Below are 16870 nucleotides of genomic sequence, written 5' to 3'. Positions count from 1 at the left end.
GATAGATAGATAGATAGATAGATAGATAGATAGATAGATAGATAGATAGATAGATAGATAGATAGATAGATAGATAGATAGATAGACAGACAATAGATAAATCGAGATAGATAGATAGATAAATAGACAGACAGACAGACAGACAGACAGACAGACCAAGAAGTCTTTGAATAAATGGCAAAAGGTTGCTTAATTTAAAAACTGTCCCCTATCCATGCAGCCTGTACATATATATTTGATTATTTCAAAAAGAGAGATAAATACCTTATTAAGAGCACTCTCACCATGTGTCATCCAGTTGTCATCTTCTTTGTAAAGAGGAAATCAAATCTTTGTAATAAAAAAAGCACATCTTCTAAGCTACGGACGGCCATGGTCAAATCTTGTTTCACACGAAACTAAACTTTATTCATATAATTTGGTTGGCCTTGTCTAAAATACCTCCATCAGCCTATATTAGAACCACTTTGTGCTGAAAGAATGAAACATGTGAGACAGTCGTACCCCGTCATACCGCATAGTGGCGCTGTGACGCAGTGAATCAACTATTCAGACTCTCTGAGTTGCGTCATGTGAGACACTTCCGGGTCCTTTTCCGGTGTACGGGTTCATCTGGTTTAAGCTGCTGGAGTGGACGGACTGCTTACGCTGTTCATGGGTCCAGACGACCCTCCGAGGAAAATAAACATGCATTTTCGCTTAAGGCTGCTATAAACAAAGACTAACCATGTGGAGAGTTCAAGGTTTTGTTGGAAGAGGTGAGAGGAATTTTATTGACACATTCTATTTTTAACGTCACGTGCCAAGTTGTTTCATTAAGTAGCCTGTCACTATTACGAAATAAACAACAGTTATCGTGATACAGTGTGACGTTAGCTCTCAGTTGTTTTAAAATAACAGTGAAGTAAAATACTTTACATAAAACACGTTAGTTTCTTTCGCTAGTTTCTAACTTTACTCTCTAAGTGTAACTGACACCGCCCCCCCCCGGTTTATTTTGGTCAAAGTGAGTGTTGTTAGTTTAGTTAGCTCCCGTTTTGGTCTCAGACCTTTCGATGAATAAATACATGTTTGTTTAGATGAATATATATATATACACATACTTTATGTATTATATGTCTTCGTCTCTATTGTCTATTTTTTTTAAATCTTCAGTTCAATACCAAATGAATACATTTATGTATTTTATTACTTTCTAGTTAGCATGTCATGGACTGCATAACTTACGTTTGGGGTTTACTGAACTGCACATATTTTGGGAAACCTATACAAAATTAGCATGAGGTAAAACCCCTATTCTTTCTTTGTTAGATAATATTTTAGGACGTTGATACTGTAGAAGTGCCGCTACACATGTTCTACTACCATTAGTATTTGCACATTTGTAGAAAGTTTCCTGAAAAGGATTTTGTAATGTGGTGCTCATTATAGTCGAAGGTGAGACGGTGTTCATGTCTCTCTAAATAATTCCAGTCTTAGGTCAGCTACCATATGCAAAAATATGAAATGTGTCGACAGTCAAGCCAGTTTACAGGTGAACATGCATAGAGAGTTAAGTTCCAATTATAAAGGGATGATGACTAAATGTTTACTTTTTTTACTCTATACTTAATTTCATATACATTCGTTCCAGGAAATGTCCTAGTATTTATAAAAATTAAATTAAATTTTTAAAAAAACATAGTTTTTAGGAGGCTGAACCATGTATGGAATTTGAATGTTGAACATTAATGTCTAATTTCTGCTGTTTTTCTCTTCCCATCACTTCTCAGTTCTGCATCGATGCCATGGCAGCAACCCCCTGCGACTGCCCCAGAACCAGGGCCAGTCTCAGGGACTGGGTGAGGCTGAGGTCATTAACAGCTCAGTTGTCCTCTCCACCTCTCAACACTCTTCTGATGGCAGGTACTTTCCACACTTCGACCCTCCTTTCTTGTTCTGCTGTTCAAACTTTGTTCAGGTCTGATAGGGGAAAAAACTAGCAAATTAGTAAAGAAAAGCATAGAGACTCTTACTTTGATCTCATGACTGCTTTGCCCTCGAACCACCGGCCATTTTATTAGCTGATGAAAATAAAACCTTTGAATTAAGGTCGGACCTCAGACTACCCTCATCCCATTCCTGTCTTGTTCCTTTGAACCCGTTCTTGACTTGTAGCACCCCCACTGCCTCTCTTTCAGCTGGTTGCATCATCCAGTAGCATCTCCTGTAAGCATGGAGAAAGTTAGTTGAGGGCACCGAAACAAAGCCTTGTGCCTGAAGCAGAATATTTCTGTGATGCCATAATAAAATAACAAATGTTTTATGTTTGTGCTGTTTTTCTGTCAGTTCTCAAAAAGAGGAGGATGGAGAGAAGAGGAAGAAACGGAGGACCTTTCATCTTGGCTTTGCTGAGCTTCCACCTTACACAGCCCTGGATGCTGTGGGATTTGTACGTCTTCTGTTATGACATTTTCAGATGTAAAAGACCAAACACATTTCCTAATTGTGTATAAACTAATACTCAAGGGAATCACAGTAAATGTTAGTAGAAGTTCAAACTTTTAAGTAAAAATAAATGCAACCATTAAACAAATATGAATAATTAGCATTTTGGCATATTTGGCTCACGACATGATATAGTTCATAGTTGGTCACAAACACTTCTTACCCTCACTATTATCTCTCTTCGCAATGAGCTGATTCTTTCCTTTAGCACCACTTAGTGGTCTTCCTTGATTACTACTCCTTTATCAAATATACAGCAGGGTGGCCAACAATGTGTCATGGACACCCAAAGTCTGTCGGTTTTCTTCCCGACCAATCTCACTGCATATAAATGGGCTTTTGGATTTCCTTTATAACCTGATTTATCTGAAAACACTGTTTTTTGTGTGCATACAAACGCAAAAAAAACTAATGAAAGGAGGGCTTATAGTGTGTAGACTTCTGGATTGACTGAAGACTGGCCGAGTGATGCCTCTTCATGGCTGACCATCCCTGGATTACAGTATGTTAGTAGCAGGGAATGAATCAATAAGTGTTTCTCCACAGGGTGCTGCAGCAGTTCTATTCATGCAGATCTGCAGGAGGATCCACTCCCAGTTTGCCTCAAGCTCTGAGCCAAGTCCTATCCCCGGAGCCCTGACGGCACCTTCCACCCTGCACAAGTGTGGCTACCGCATTCTGCTGGAGATCTGTGAGTCGCATTATTGTAAAGAAGCAAAAAGCCAACTGGTGGTTGACCTTTTCATATAATCTTGTGATCAGAAGCCTGACTTTGTTTTGTTGCACCTGTCTGGCTTCTCTAGTGTCTAGACGAGATGTCCTTCCCAGAGGAAGGAGTGTATTGTGTCTGCAGGAGGTGCCAGAGAGACGGACCCAAGATCAGGTTCGCAGCAGCAGCAGCAGCAGCAGTTCAGGCGATGCCAGTCTTCACAGTGGCAGTGAGCAGGCCCATCTGACAGCTGACTGCTCCATCTCTGACCAACAGGGGGCACTCCTGCACCTGGATTCTCCTATCCCTGGTTTGTTTGGAGCTGTCTGGTAGTCGTAGTTTAAAGATTGTTTACAAATAATATGTATCTCAAAATGTTGTTCACCGAGTATTTGTGGGAGCAGGATAATAAACCATTGTTCTTGCCTCGCAGAGGAATCGCTTCTGTCAGCATCCTGTCCTCTGCAGAATGATGCCGACCGAGACAACATAGAGACAAGAGATGCCAATGACAAGGTGGACCTCTACCGTCAAGTTCATGTTCATAAAAGATGCATACATTTCTTTATTCTTGCAATCTTGATTTATTTTTTATTTTTTATTATTCTCTTTGATTTCAGGACCTGCTGTCTGATGAGGAGAGGCTAGCAGGAGCAGCACTGAATCTCGGACGTGTGGGAGATACCAACATTCCTGTTATCCTCAACATCATTGGTACTGAATTTTCACACTTTCATTCCTACTCCAATGAAGACTTTTTAGTTCAAGTTACTTCAAGTTCTTTGCATATTAGACAATATTTGTTTTCCTTTGTCTGTAGCTGATCTCTTCTTCTCTCTGTTTTTGGCAGGTTTAGAAAGTACCAAGAGTGAAAACTACGAGGAGGCTTTTACATGTTTTGTAGCTGCAGCTGAGCAGGGTTACAGCAAGGCCCAGTTTAACACGGGTGTGTGCTATGAGAAAGGTAGAGGAGTCGTCAAGGACAAAGAGACGGTGAGAATCAAGACGGCACACTTGACTTTCTTGAGTTCTTCTACATTCTGAAAAACATCATACTTACTTAACTCCTATGTGAGAAACCAGTCTTGAGAGGATTCTTGTGTGTTTTCTTTTCCAGGCTCTGTATTACTACTGGCAGGCAGCAGTTGCTGGTCACAAACAGGCTCAGTACCGCTATGCCAAGCTGCTTCTGACCAACAGGGGGCACCAGAGTTTAGAGGAGCTGAACGCAGCCATCGACTTTCTAGAACAGGCTGCTGCAGCTGGAATAAGCAAGGTAGGAAATCATCACAAAATCTTATTAACTCTTCTTTTTTTTTTTTCTTCATATAATGTCTTGTACATTCAAGTACTGTTTGACAATACTTAAAATTGTTCTTTTCCACATCTCATAATGATGAGATATCAAACTACTTCAACTTTTAATAAATTAAGAATGTATTTAGAAATCTTCTGTCAGCAGATTTGTTTTAACATGCCACAGTAGGAAAAGCACAGGTATAAATAATTACCGTATTTTCCGCACTTTAAGGCGCACTTAAAAGCCTTTAATTTTCTCATAAAAAATGACAGTGCGCCTTATAATCCGGAGCGCCTTTTTTATGAATTAATTCTGGTTGTGCTTACTGACCTCGAAGCGATTTTGTGTGGTACACGGCGCTCTGTCAAAATGTTTTAGTACGACTTTGGTAAACTACAAAGCCGCACCGCTTGTAGCATTATGGTGCGTTCACACCAAACGGCTTTATAACTCGCGTCAGTTTATTCGCCAGTCAAGTTGTGTTCATTTGTGTCTTTCGCAACCAGTTGCGAAAAGGGGGCGTAGCTTATCTCCGTGGCTTGTCTCGGTAAAAACTATTATAAATTCCACCATGCACCGCGGTCGAAATAACCACTAGTTCTGCTTTATACTTGTTGTGGACATCCCATAAACGTCGGAACATCTAACGTCCTGGTGTTTGGGTTCATAACATCACCCGTAGGCTCACACAGCTCGGGGATTTTCACCGACTCTGTCTCGATAACTTCCGCTTCCAGCGCTACCAGATGTGGTGTGAACGCCCCTTTGCGGCTACCGTAGTCAGGAGCGTCGCGGAGTAATACATACTGTGCTTCACCATAATATTACAGTGTGTGTGTGTATAAGGACCCCACAATGGCACCTGTCAAGAGACACGCTTACGACGAGGACTTCAAACTCAAGGCTATCAGTCACGCAGTAGAACATGGGAATAGAGCCGCTGCGAGAGAATTCAACATTAATGAATCAATGGTACGGAAGTGGAGGAAGCAAGATGACCTGCGCCAAGTAAAGAAGACCACACAGAGTTACGCTAACGTTTTGATTTAGCGGTATCAGACTGGTTTTTTTACGTGTTACAACTGAACTAGGTTGAGTTATTGTGAACATGTTTAAAAAAGTTTGACTGACTTATAGTCGGGTGCACTTTATATATGAAAAAAGATCGAAAATAGACCATTCATTGACAGTGCGCCTTATAATCCAGTGCGCCCTATAGTGCGGAAAATACGGTAAGTAAATAAATATAAGTGTTCGCTGAATTCCATTTAGCTGCTTCAGTTTCAGGGTCCCGCTGTGCATGTTGGCTCACTTTGAAATTTAAAGAGAACAGAGGCAACACTCAGTATTAATAGTCTGCTAGCTCACTCTGTGTTAACTTTGATTCTCGAATAAAGGTTAAAGAATTAAAGGTAGTGCATTCCTCCAAGGTGAAGGGAGAATCAAAAAACTTGGGCACCGCGTTTAACAACAGCAAAACTACATCAAAACATCTGTTTAATGATATAATAATATAGTATAACATGGAAGTATAATCCAAGTCTTCTTTTCTTTTTATCTCGTCGTATGCTCAGTACTTCTAATGTGCTTGTGTTTGGGATGAAGTAAGCGTACGACTGGATTATTATACTGCAGGAGTTGTGAGAGTTTGTAAATGGATTCTCTTTTGTTAACAATAGGACCCCCGAGACGATCTGATAGAGGGTGGGTTTTATAATGCAAATTACTCGGTTTAGTTAACAACTATAAGCCTTTTAGCCCATTTATATTTATAAATGTGTGGTTTTTTTATGTATTCTGAAGCCTTGAAGGTCAAATAAAACACACACTATTTTTGAGCATTTATTCTACCGCTCGCAGTTGCCGTATTAAACATTATTACCATATACGGTTTTTAATCTCTTGTAATTGGGTTTGAGAACAGAGGTAGCAAGCAGTTGGGTATCAGCCTCTGATTGGTCGAAAGACCAAAGGCATCTGGAATTGCTTGTGGGCGGCTAACAAAAATAATAGAGGTTTTCTACAAGGAAGGATTTATAAATAGTCATAGAAAACATTCAGTGTTGCAATTATCGTTATTGATTTATTTAACAAAGTCTCCAAAAATACACTGCAGTTCAAGGCTGGAATACAAAGCTTCTGGAAGGGATTCAATCGCACCAGAGCCCTCATCTAAACGTCACATTAGCTTCTGGGCGATATTAATTATGTCATATACAACATACTTTGACCTGAAATCTACAATATAGTAGAAAGTTATATATTAGTGTCGTTGTATTTTTGCATTGTAAAGCACAATTGTCCATTCAGGCGGTAGATGTGCTGCATTAGTAAAATACATCAAGGAGCATGATAACAAACCTAATCATGGCAAAGTGTCATGGAATAGTGCTTGCCGGTGTATCTAACAGAAGTGAACCAACTCTCTGCTCCTCTTCCTCTTCAGGCTCAGGTCTGCCTGGCCTCGGTCTACACTCAGGAGCCAGTAAGAGACGGGAGCAGGTCGGTCAAGTACCTAAAGATGGCGGCAGAGAGCGGAGTGAGTGCCCTTCTAGATGCTTCTAGAGTTTTATCTATAGCTTTATTGCTGAGATTTCACCTCCCTTCCCGGTGTACATTCATTCTGTATTTGTCAACAGGGTATCCCCACTGTCTCCTGCTTTTTAGTATTCCCAGCTTATTTTTAAAACCTCCCTACTTACACTTGATGCTGCAGTTGTGTTGAAGCAAATAGTGTTAATTACTGTTACTTCAAATCACTTTAGAGCTACAGCACGGCTGATTGTCCCATTGTTGAGTCACACAGAGCTGTGGTGCTTCTTTAAATAGTGACATATTCCCTCCTCACTCCATATAGGCTATTTATATTCCTGGTGTTGGTTTATAACATGTACTATTAGGTTTCCTGCCTGTCTCTGCACAAATGCCAGCACCTACTCATGTTCTTGAAGATTAAATAGTCATAATCACATGTTTATTGTTGATCATGTGCGCAGGACGACACCGCCCTGCTGTTTTTAGGTCAATGTTTTGAGAGAGGCTTTGGTGTGCAGCAGAATCAGAGGACAGCGATTGAATACTACAAGCGAGCCGCTCACGCAGGCAACAAGCAGGCGAAGATCTTACTGGCACCTCTGAATGATATACTCAGTAAGGGTAGGCAAAATGGAACATTTCACATTTGTATTAGTTATTTCATTTTGTGCATTTGTTAATGCTGGCCCTGCATGTCTTTTAATGAGCCAAGACGGCAGTGATAATATCTGTGAAAATCAGCAATTGATTTTTCTTATCCGTCTCCATCTCCTTCTCAGCAGAAGATGCAGTGTTGCGCTGCATCCGTTCATCTCCGTGTTTCTCTGCAGCAGACCGGCAGCTCCAGCAGCCGCTCTCCTCTCTAGCCAGTCGTGTCCCTCCCTCCTCCAGTCGCCCTGTCGCCCTACCACTCCTGCCTCACTCCTGGAGCACCGGGAGCCTGTGTGTCCCCCCGCTGCTGTCCTCCACACCGCTTCACCTTTATCCACAAAGCGCTGAGGGAGGAGCCTGCCAGTGGACTGTAGGGATCGGATAGTTATCAGCCAGCACCAGTCAAACAGAGGAATGTATTTCATAGCTTGAATGTATTTTCACCAGAGAAGAAAGGTCAAAGTGTGTTAGGTGTGTACATATTGTGAAGTGTGTGTGTGTGTGTGTGTGTGTGTGTGTGTGTGTGTGTGTGTGTGTGTGTGTGTGTGTGTGACAGAGTGAGATGTTTTATAAAGCTGAATGAGTTGTTGGATATCAGGTTTTATTATTATGTGGAGAATGAAATATGATAAGCTTTTTTTATTTTTTGTTTCTATACATTAGTGATTTCTGTGACTCAAGTTATCCTGTGAGTATGAAATGTGATATCTGCATTTGGGGAGGTTGAGCATCTTATGTGGGTCTTAACCATGTACAAAAGAGACATATTATTATTCTTTCTGCTCTATTGCTGAAACTGCCAAAGTACTTATCTTAACATTCAGTAATACACTTACTGTATATTTTGTAAAAGAACAAAAACAGTATAAAACCATTAAAATACATGATCCCTAAAAGCTGCTATGGCTGCCTTGTTACTTTGTAATTGCAGTTCAAATTCACGGGTGTGCAAAATAGTATTTCAAGGAGTCTTGTTATCCTTTTTTAACAATAACTTAATTAAGGAGGCTGTGGACGTGTCTTCTGTATCAGAATAACTTTCCGACATAAAAGTAGGACCACTTTGAGTAAATGCTCACAATATTTATCCAAGGAGACCTAAAGCTGTGATGTGATCATCATTCTATAGAGGAAGATGTGATCATCACTATAAACCCGGCCATTCATATTTTCTTCAGACTGCTGCATGACGTAAGACTCCGATGATGTGTGAATTCATTACCTGAGTTGCAAAGTAACGCCAGTCGATTTATTATGGTTGCGTCTAGTCCGTGAGCCGAGCGTCCTGCGTCCGCGCCGCTGATTGGCCGGCTCGCTGAGCGCTCCGCCGCGCCGCTCCGGGATCCTCTGGCGCAGAGAGAAAGCTCAGCTTGGCCGCCAGCGAACACCGAGCCGGGCTGGGAGGGCAGATGATGTGATCCGATACGGGCGGGCGGCTGCACCTACGGGCGGAGTGGAACTTAAAAGCGGCTGGCGACCTCGGACCTGCTCACTACTGTGTGTGCGTGTAAGTGTGTGAGTGTGTCGTCGTGGGAGCCGAGGCGCAGAAACCCGGAGGCTGACTGAAGCGGTGAGTGGATGTAAATAGATGAACTCGATGGGATGCGCTCCCCTCCCAGTGCGGCGGCGGTGAGGGAGAGGAGGGCTGGGTGCTGAAGATTGACTGCGTCTGTTCACATATCGACAGCTTTGCTTCCGCAATAATGGCAACTCCACCTATATGCTGCCTCGGCGTCATGGTGGATTTAAAGATGATCCAACGCGGTTTCTGAGTTTATTAAGACGGCAGCAAGGAAAGAGGGGCTAGAATAGTCCACCCGTGACATCATCGACTTTTCAAGTTAATGGTGTCCCCAGATTGTGCTTTCATCTGTTGCATTTCATTTCTGAAGCAGTGGGTGCAGTTCAGAGTTGAGGAAAGAGGCCTCCCATTACAGAGAGTAAGTTGATAAATGATGATTTCTTCTCAGGCTATGATCTCTGTATTACCTGATGATGAATATCCAAAGCATATTGATATGAAGTATGTTTCTTTAGGGTGACCTTCAGGTGTGCAAATACTCTGTAAAAACGGCTTGAGCAGATAAGGATCATGTTTGGACACTTTACTTTGATGACCTTGTATTGTGTAAGAAGTTGTATTATTATTATTATTGTTAAGCAAGACTTACATATATGCTTGTTTGACTGTCTTGTATTACTGTACATTTTACTGTATTGTAAGCAGAGCACACTCGAAGAGCAGCAACAGGATGTAACGATGAGTTTATTGTTGCACAATCATTTATTAAGGTTACACATTTTGCTGCTGTGCCGTGACCTCTGCTGTTGGAGAGCACAACAGATGTATTGAGAACAACAGTTGAACTTCCTCTGTGTGTTGACTATACCCCACTGTCCTGCAAACTGCTGTGTCATTCTCATGGCGTTCTCCCTCGTTAATAACCGTCCGCTCTCCTCCCCACTCCCCTCACATCCTCTCTTCATTCCACTTTGTTTAACTAATGGAGATCTGGCATTGTCGGGGATAAAGAAAGAAAAGGATGGTCCAGTATGTCTGCAACTCATCTATAACAGTACACAAATAATAGAAAAAAAAGGAACACTGAGGAGTTGAAATGCTGTTTGCTTAGTTACTACTCCTCGTCTGTTATAGGGGTTGTGTCAGGATGTGTAATTCGTCCTCGGAGTTATGCAACATATTTCCTGTGATTTTCATCTTCAGGCTCAATTTGTGGCTTTCTGGTGGAAGGCTTGAATCTCCAGCTTTTGAGGCTTTTAGCTTGCTGTGAATGTATTTTTTTACATCTTTATCTGAAAGATTATGAGGCCAATAATTCAATTTGAGCCGACGGACACTGTAGTCCATTAGTTAGAGTGGTAACAAACCAATTCGAGCTGCAAGATCTTTGACAAAAGCAATGTCGATTGAGAAAAGCTGGTATTCTGCTGAGACTGCAGGGCTCAGTGCAGGTAGTTTGTACCTGTTGACGCTGTGTTTGTGTCTGATCACAGCCCTGGAGCATGAGCGCAGATTCAGCACAAACAGGTTGTTTTGGATGTCTTGCCCAGTGACAGAGGGACAACACGACAACCACCCAGGGAGAGGGGAGCGGATAGGGGCCCCGCATGAACAAAGTGCCGTGTCCAAGGATTCTGCTCTTTCCAAAAATCCTGCCTCTGTCTTTTCCCAAGAACATGTTGTGCTTTAAAATCTGCTGTGTTTGTATTTTCCATCTTTCTGAGAAAAGGCACTGGTCATAACTGCAGCGTTGTTTTTTAGGCGTGTGTGTGTACTTGATCGGGCGACAGGATGTTTATACATTATGCTTGCGTGCCTGGGCATGTCATTCTACCTCTGTCCGTGTTCAGTAGTTTACCAGCTTCCCACAGAGTTGCAACCCAAATAGATGGTTCAAAAACAGGAGTGACAGTGAAGCTGCCCATACGTGTGCTGTGTCTTAAAATCACAATGTATCTCTGCTACTGTCTCTGTTGCTATCCATCTGCCTGTGTTCAGCATCACAGGGCTGATCCACCCAGAGATAAAAGAGACACGGTTAGCTAGTTAGCAGAGAGCTGCCACTTCTCCCCCACAGACTGGCTTAATGCTCAGCTCCAGCTTTCCATGCAGACCCTGGATGAATACATGACTCACTCCCAATATCATGCAAATGAAATTCAGCTTTTTTTCTTTGATGCAGTGTTTTTTATAACACTTCAACAGAGGCACCTTATGTGTAAAAGGGCGTAAGACTGGAAAATAATCAGCACCATAGTGTATCAATAAAAGCCTCTCAGACTGGCTGAGCTGCAGCATGACAGCAAAGAGCAGGATGCTGTTATCTGCTCTGTGCTCCGTTGTCACTTCAGAGAAATGCAAATGAGAGACACAGCAATGAACGTCTCAACTTGATGATGTCACAACCCTGAGATGATGTCACAACCCTGAGATGATGTCAAAGATACACACGGATTGGGCCAGAAATCATTTTAAGAATAATATTGTATTGTATTATTTGTAGCATAGTAGTTCAGTGCAAGATGTATGTCGAAAAGGCCAGAAAAAAAATCTTTTAAAAATATACTAACCCAGTGACTAACCATCTTCTAGCCATGGAGCTGAGAAAGCATAAAAGGAGCTTGCTCCCACAGGAAGGAGTGTTATTGTACTCTGCCTGACTTAGGGAAAATGAGGAACACTTCCTTGTCTATCTTTCTATCTTCAAAATATAATGAAAAAAATCCAGGTTAAGGATCCTTATCATATATATATATATGTATACAGTGTATATATATTGACATTGATATTTTTACAATCTCTATCAACATTTGCATCAACCTAAAAAACCCAGTGTAAGTTGCGTTATATTCGTTTAGGTTATACACTGTTACATGACTACTGACTGTGTCTCTTCTCTCATCAGCTCTATCACGGCACTGTATTTCCAGTCAGCCATGACGTCAGTACAAACTCCTCCTCTCTCTCGCTCTGGCTCCTCCCCCTCTAATGTGGGTCTGGCTAATCGCAGCGGCCCCTCTGCCACACCTCCCGCCTCGCTTAGCCTTCGCTCTTCATACAACCAGTTGCTTGGGCGAGATGTCATCAAGGAGTCCATGGAAAGTGGAAGTTCGGCCACCTTGCCAAGGAGCCGTCAGAGGTATACAATGACCAGTGTGCGGAGCGCCATGGGGATAAGTGACAACTTGGCTTTGTCCTCTAAAAAACAACCTGGAACCAGAGGGAGGGGTCTCCCCACCAAGTCCTCCTCCAGCTCTGCCCTCTACTCCTCCTCGTCTTCCTCTTCGCTGTTTAATACAACCAACCCCAAATTGGCCAAGAATGGGGCTAACATGCAGAGACGAGCTGAGAGCCAACAGTTGGAGCTGAGCCGGGCCAATACAGAGGGCAAAATTCACAATGATCTCATCAATAATCCCACTTCTGACTGGTTAGAATTAGAAAAAGACAACTCGCAGCTGCCCCCGTTCCGTAGAAGGACCAAGAGCTTCTTGGAGTATCACGAGAAGGGCTGGGATTTAGACCTCAGTTGGGGAAACAAAGAGGAAAAGGAGGAGAAGAAGCAGCAGCCCTCCCCAGAGAAAGAGCAGGCCAGCCCTGCAAAGGAGAGGGAGAGCCAAAAGGAGGAGAAGCCCATCAGCAAGCGGACCTGCCAGGAAGAGAAGGAAGTGGTGGAGCCAGTGGTGGAGGAGGAGGAAGATGACCCCACACCTCCACCAAGGCAGCCCCTGCTACCAGTGGTGTTGGAAGCCCCGCTTTCCCCCACGTCCTCCTCGTCCACCAACAGCCCAGAGTGGGTCCCAGACAACCAACACCTCCTCCAGAGCTATGCTCCAGCCCAGATCAGAGAGGAGCTCTGTGTCCAGGTTCAGCCTACTCCACGCAGTCCTGCAAAACCACCTCGGAGCTCCCAGCCCCGGGTTATCAAGGTCGAGCTGCACCCCAACAATGAGAACCAGTTCCTGCAACAGTACCCACCTTCTTCCCCTAAACAGGCCCGGGTTGCAGAGAGGAACACCCCTACCAGGAACCGGGCACCCCCTGCCCTGCCAGATCCTGAACCTAAGAGTGGGCTCCCTAAAGTGGGCTTAAGAATGGATCTGACTCCTGAAACTCCATCAGAAGATGAAGACTCCAGCTGGACCACCCTGTCCCAGGAGACATCCTCTCCTCAGACTCCACGGGAGACAGGTTCGATATGTGTCTTTGTCTTTTCATCTGCTATTTCTTTTCTATTTGCATATCTGTGTCAGCCTTTAATCATGCCTCTATTGCGCTGTCCTTTCATTCCCACTCCTTCTCTCTGCCTCCTTCTACCTCCTACAGACTATCTGATCTGGAAATTTACCAAAAGCCTCTTCTTAAGCTACTCACTCCGGCAATACTGCTGGGACCTTTCAGGCCCCTGTGAGCCACCTTATGGTGCAGAATGATTAGGATGGGCAGAAGGGTACTGCAGACTGCAGGGTGGGAAATAGGATGGAAAAAAGGGGGGGAAAAGCACCGCTGTATTTAGTAAGAGATGATTGCCAAGAATGCATGACACAGCAATAGTTTGAGAATATGAGGGAATGGAGAGAAATATAAGAAGGTAGACAGGAACACAGAAAATGCCCACTAGGTCCGACTACAGGGGATGAACCCCAGAGTTGCCATGACAACAGAAACTAAGGCTGACCATTACTGATATGTAACCTGTCCATCCCTGTGTGTGTGTGTGTGTGTGTACACAGCTTTTTTTGTCATTTGTTTGTCAGCTTTTTCTTTGCAGAGCCCTCCTGTGTGCAAGCATGCATATGTTAATGTTTATGTAATGCACTCATATGTATGTGTTTGTGCGTCACTGTCATCCAGCAGATGTATGGAGTGAGGGGGACCTGCCCCCGGGCTGGCGGGAAATCTCAGATTCATCAGAGATCTATTTCTGGCACATCCCCACTGGCACCACACAGTACCACCGACCTGTTGCCTCCGGCGACCAGCACACCTCTCCCAACAACGGGCCAGACACAGACACCGAGCACGACCCACAACAGGAGACACAGGACTCTCTCAAGCCTCCAAACGAGGTGAGAGGGCCACAGAACCACGGGCCAAACATTAGTGTGCAAAGCTACATATCCAGGTTCACTCAGTGTTGGGCTTTGAAGTTCTAGTATTTATTTTTATTAAAACTGGAGATTGTTCAATGGCAATATTCTCAATCTCCAGAGAAAATACACAATATGTTATTATGTTAAATACATGAATAATAGCAGTTTAAAGGTTACATGGTCAGCAAACAAACTGAATTCTGGGAGTCAAATGTTGGGATATTAAGAAAAAGTTATGCTATCCTCATAAATTGGGTGGCAATGACAGGTCTCCTCCACTATGAAAACTCAAACATGCATTTCAGTCAAGAATTAAATTGTTTTATATGTGTTACTTAAAAAGCCCGTTGTTGTGTAGCTGTGGACATGGAGGAACCTCCATTATTATCATATACAGTATACACTGCCAAGAATACAATCTTAGTCCAATATATTGTGACCATCCTGTCTGTCTCTGTTTGCTCATGTTGCTTCTCTCTCCGTCTCCCACAGCGCCCCAGCAGTCTGATATCTGACAGCTCGGTGGAGCTGGTCCCCTCCCCCTCTGGCTCCTCCCCCTCTCCCTCTCCCTCTCCCTCCCCCTCCTCCTCCTCCACCCTTTTAGATGATGTCACCTTTTCTGGACCAAATATCAACACTACCGCCTGCACAGCCAATGTGAGTCACACAGTCACATTTATTTGGGTATTCACAATCATATCTCTCTCTCTGTAAAAGTTGTAATATATTTTATTGTTAGTTATTACGTGTTATTGTTTATTGGCCTGAATGGAAATGTTGCAAGTGTGCTATTAAATTAAAAAGAACACACTGATCTGCTCTCGGTCATCCAATCACTATTAATAACATGAAGAGTCATACTGTTACATAGGGGGACACACTGTAATCCTTCAGTACAGTAGACTGTCTGTACATAGCTGCTTCTTCTTTTTTTGCTTTGGTCAATTTCAGTTCATTTTTGCATAACTCTCTCTAGTATGTATCTTTCCGTCAAAGCTTGGTGGTGTTATATCTCTGCTTTCACGACTTCATTTATTAGATTGAAATGAGGACACTGTAATCTCAGTCCAGGCTGGTCTGAGGTGCATATTCAACAAAGATGAATATCTCTCATATTAAGTTAAAAGGAGTATTAACATCCTCAGTTATTACAAAGCACATGAGATCAAATATGGTAATCTGCCTGTATTGTATCTACTTCATTCCCTCACCAGTGTGTGTGTCTCTGAATGTCTGTCTGTTTGGCTGCAGGAGCTGAAGGACTATCCAGTCTATCCAGATCCCAGTCTCAAGGCGTTTGAAGGGGCTACCCTCCGCTATGCGTCACTTAAACTCAAGTAACACACGTTGACATACTCTACAGTGAAGACTTATGTATCATTTCTAGATTTGTGTAATTTCATGTACTATTTTAGGAAACATACTCTGGCTATTTGTTATGTCTGATGTTTCCCTGCAGCGCCGCAGCCCAGCTAGAGACAGTGGACCTCAACAATACCTTCTCCAATCCAGAGGCAATGGTAAGATCAAAACAACAACATATTACAACAACAGACTTAACATTTGTGTTTGTGGCCAAGAACAACTATCTGCTGGGATTTTTGCTGGACAAATGAATAATGATCCATTGCTCGTGTCTGTATGGTGTCACAGTTTGCAGATGTATTCACTGAAGAAGGGGATAATTAGGGGGTTAGCAGTTCAATACCCGCCCTATGTGTCCTTGAGCAAGACACTTAACCCTGCATTGCTCCCCGTAGCTGTGTCTACGTTGTATAATGTAACATGTAAAGTGTCTTTGAGTATCTCAAAAAACGCTATATAAATTAAATGGATCATTATTATTATTATTATGATTTGTTTTGCTTAAAGACACACAATGTGTGCGGTGATCAGTTGGGACTCAATTACAATTACAAGCAAAGGCCCCAAATTGTCTAAAAGTGAGAGTTCAACTATTAGACTTGCATTGAAATACTATTAATACTTGGTAATATAGTATTACACATTCAAATTACTATTTGGTAACTCTAAAATTTGAAGAGCACATTATCCTTTGTTATGAAGTCAGTCAGACTTTATTTTTGAACCAAAAATGAGTCTTTCAGCAAATCATGTATGTGTTAAAGAAGGGTAGTCGCCAGACTTGTATGATGTAATAATAACCTCTTTACTGGCATTCTGTCCTCTCCCTCTGTTTGTTGCAGTGCCACTCAGTGGTTACTTTGTGAACTGAACTATGGTGAATCTCATTTTCTGCCAGATGAATAGCATATCTTTGATCGTAAACACAATTGACCATTATTGCAAACAACATATTTAATCAACCAAACATTATCAGTTGAGTGTTGCACGCTCACTTTTCTGCAATAAGAAGGCATTGAATAAAGGCAAATGTTATATTGTATTTTAGACCCAAAAACCAAAATAAAAGTGGAAGTGTTCTTGTTTACTCTGGTTTTGTTTAAAAAAATGGAATCACAAAGGACAGGAAATGAGATTTACACATGTTTTATTAAGTATTAAGTAAGTAAAAAAAAAGCTTGAGATATTCAGATATCTCAGTGAAACGC

General features: G+C 42.5%; 2 protein-coding genes across 9 annotated transcripts in view; both read left to right on the top strand.

Moving 5' to 3' along the window:
* The first annotated feature begins 593 nt into the window (after nucleotides 1-593).
* Nucleotides 594-8582, top strand: dele1 (DAP3 binding cell death enhancer 1). 4 transcript variants are annotated; one of them, XM_034542893.1, is made up of 12 exons: nucleotides 594-758; nucleotides 1773-1905; nucleotides 2329-2431; nucleotides 3034-3178; nucleotides 3291-3506; nucleotides 3630-3712; nucleotides 3817-3910; nucleotides 4047-4189; nucleotides 4314-4472; nucleotides 6943-7035; nucleotides 7493-7646; nucleotides 7814-8582. In XM_034542893.1, exons 1-12 carry the CDS (start codon nucleotides 728-730, stop codon nucleotides 8065-8067), a joined length of 1608 nt encoding a protein of 535 aa, XP_034398784.1. In that variant the 5' UTR covers nucleotides 594-727; the 3' UTR covers nucleotides 8068-8582. The 4 variants fall into 4 exon arrangements, with proteins under 4 accessions (XP_034398784.1, XP_034398783.1, XP_034398782.1 ...); XM_034542892.1 differs by having other exon boundaries at nucleotides 7811-8582; XM_034542891.1 differs by having other exon boundaries at nucleotides 7493-7652.
* Nucleotides 8583-8692: 110 nt separating this feature from the next.
* LOC117737160 (amyloid-beta A4 precursor protein-binding family B member 2) overlaps nucleotides 8693-16870 on the top strand; it is a 35384-nt gene continuing 27206 nt past the window's right edge. For 2 of the 5 annotated variants that reach the window (XM_034542886.1, XM_034542883.1), the window contains exons 1-6: nucleotides 8693-9252; nucleotides 12110-13395; nucleotides 14059-14273; nucleotides 14790-14954; nucleotides 15549-15634; nucleotides 15757-15817. In XM_034542886.1, coding sequence (XP_034398777.1) covers nucleotides 12141-13395; nucleotides 14059-14273; nucleotides 14790-14954; nucleotides 15549-15634; nucleotides 15757-15817 — 1782 coding nt within the window. In that variant the 5' untranslated portion in view covers nucleotides 8693-9252; nucleotides 12110-12140. Of the gene's footprint in view, nucleotides 9623-12109; nucleotides 13396-14058; nucleotides 14274-14789; nucleotides 14955-15548; nucleotides 15635-15756; nucleotides 15818-16870 lie in introns of all 5 variants that reach the window. The other 3 variants (XM_034542887.1, XM_034542885.1, XM_034542884.1) reach the window with 3 other exon arrangements.

The sequence above is a fragment of the Cyclopterus lumpus genome, chromosome 10 (assembly GCF_009769545.1).
Source record: "Cyclopterus lumpus isolate fCycLum1 chromosome 10, fCycLum1.pri, whole genome shotgun sequence".
Taxonomy (NCBI): Eukaryota; Metazoa; Chordata; class Actinopteri; order Perciformes; family Cyclopteridae; genus Cyclopterus; species Cyclopterus lumpus.
The sequence above is the reverse complement of the archived record's forward strand: the minus strand, read 5'-3'. Positions and strand labels throughout refer to the sequence as shown.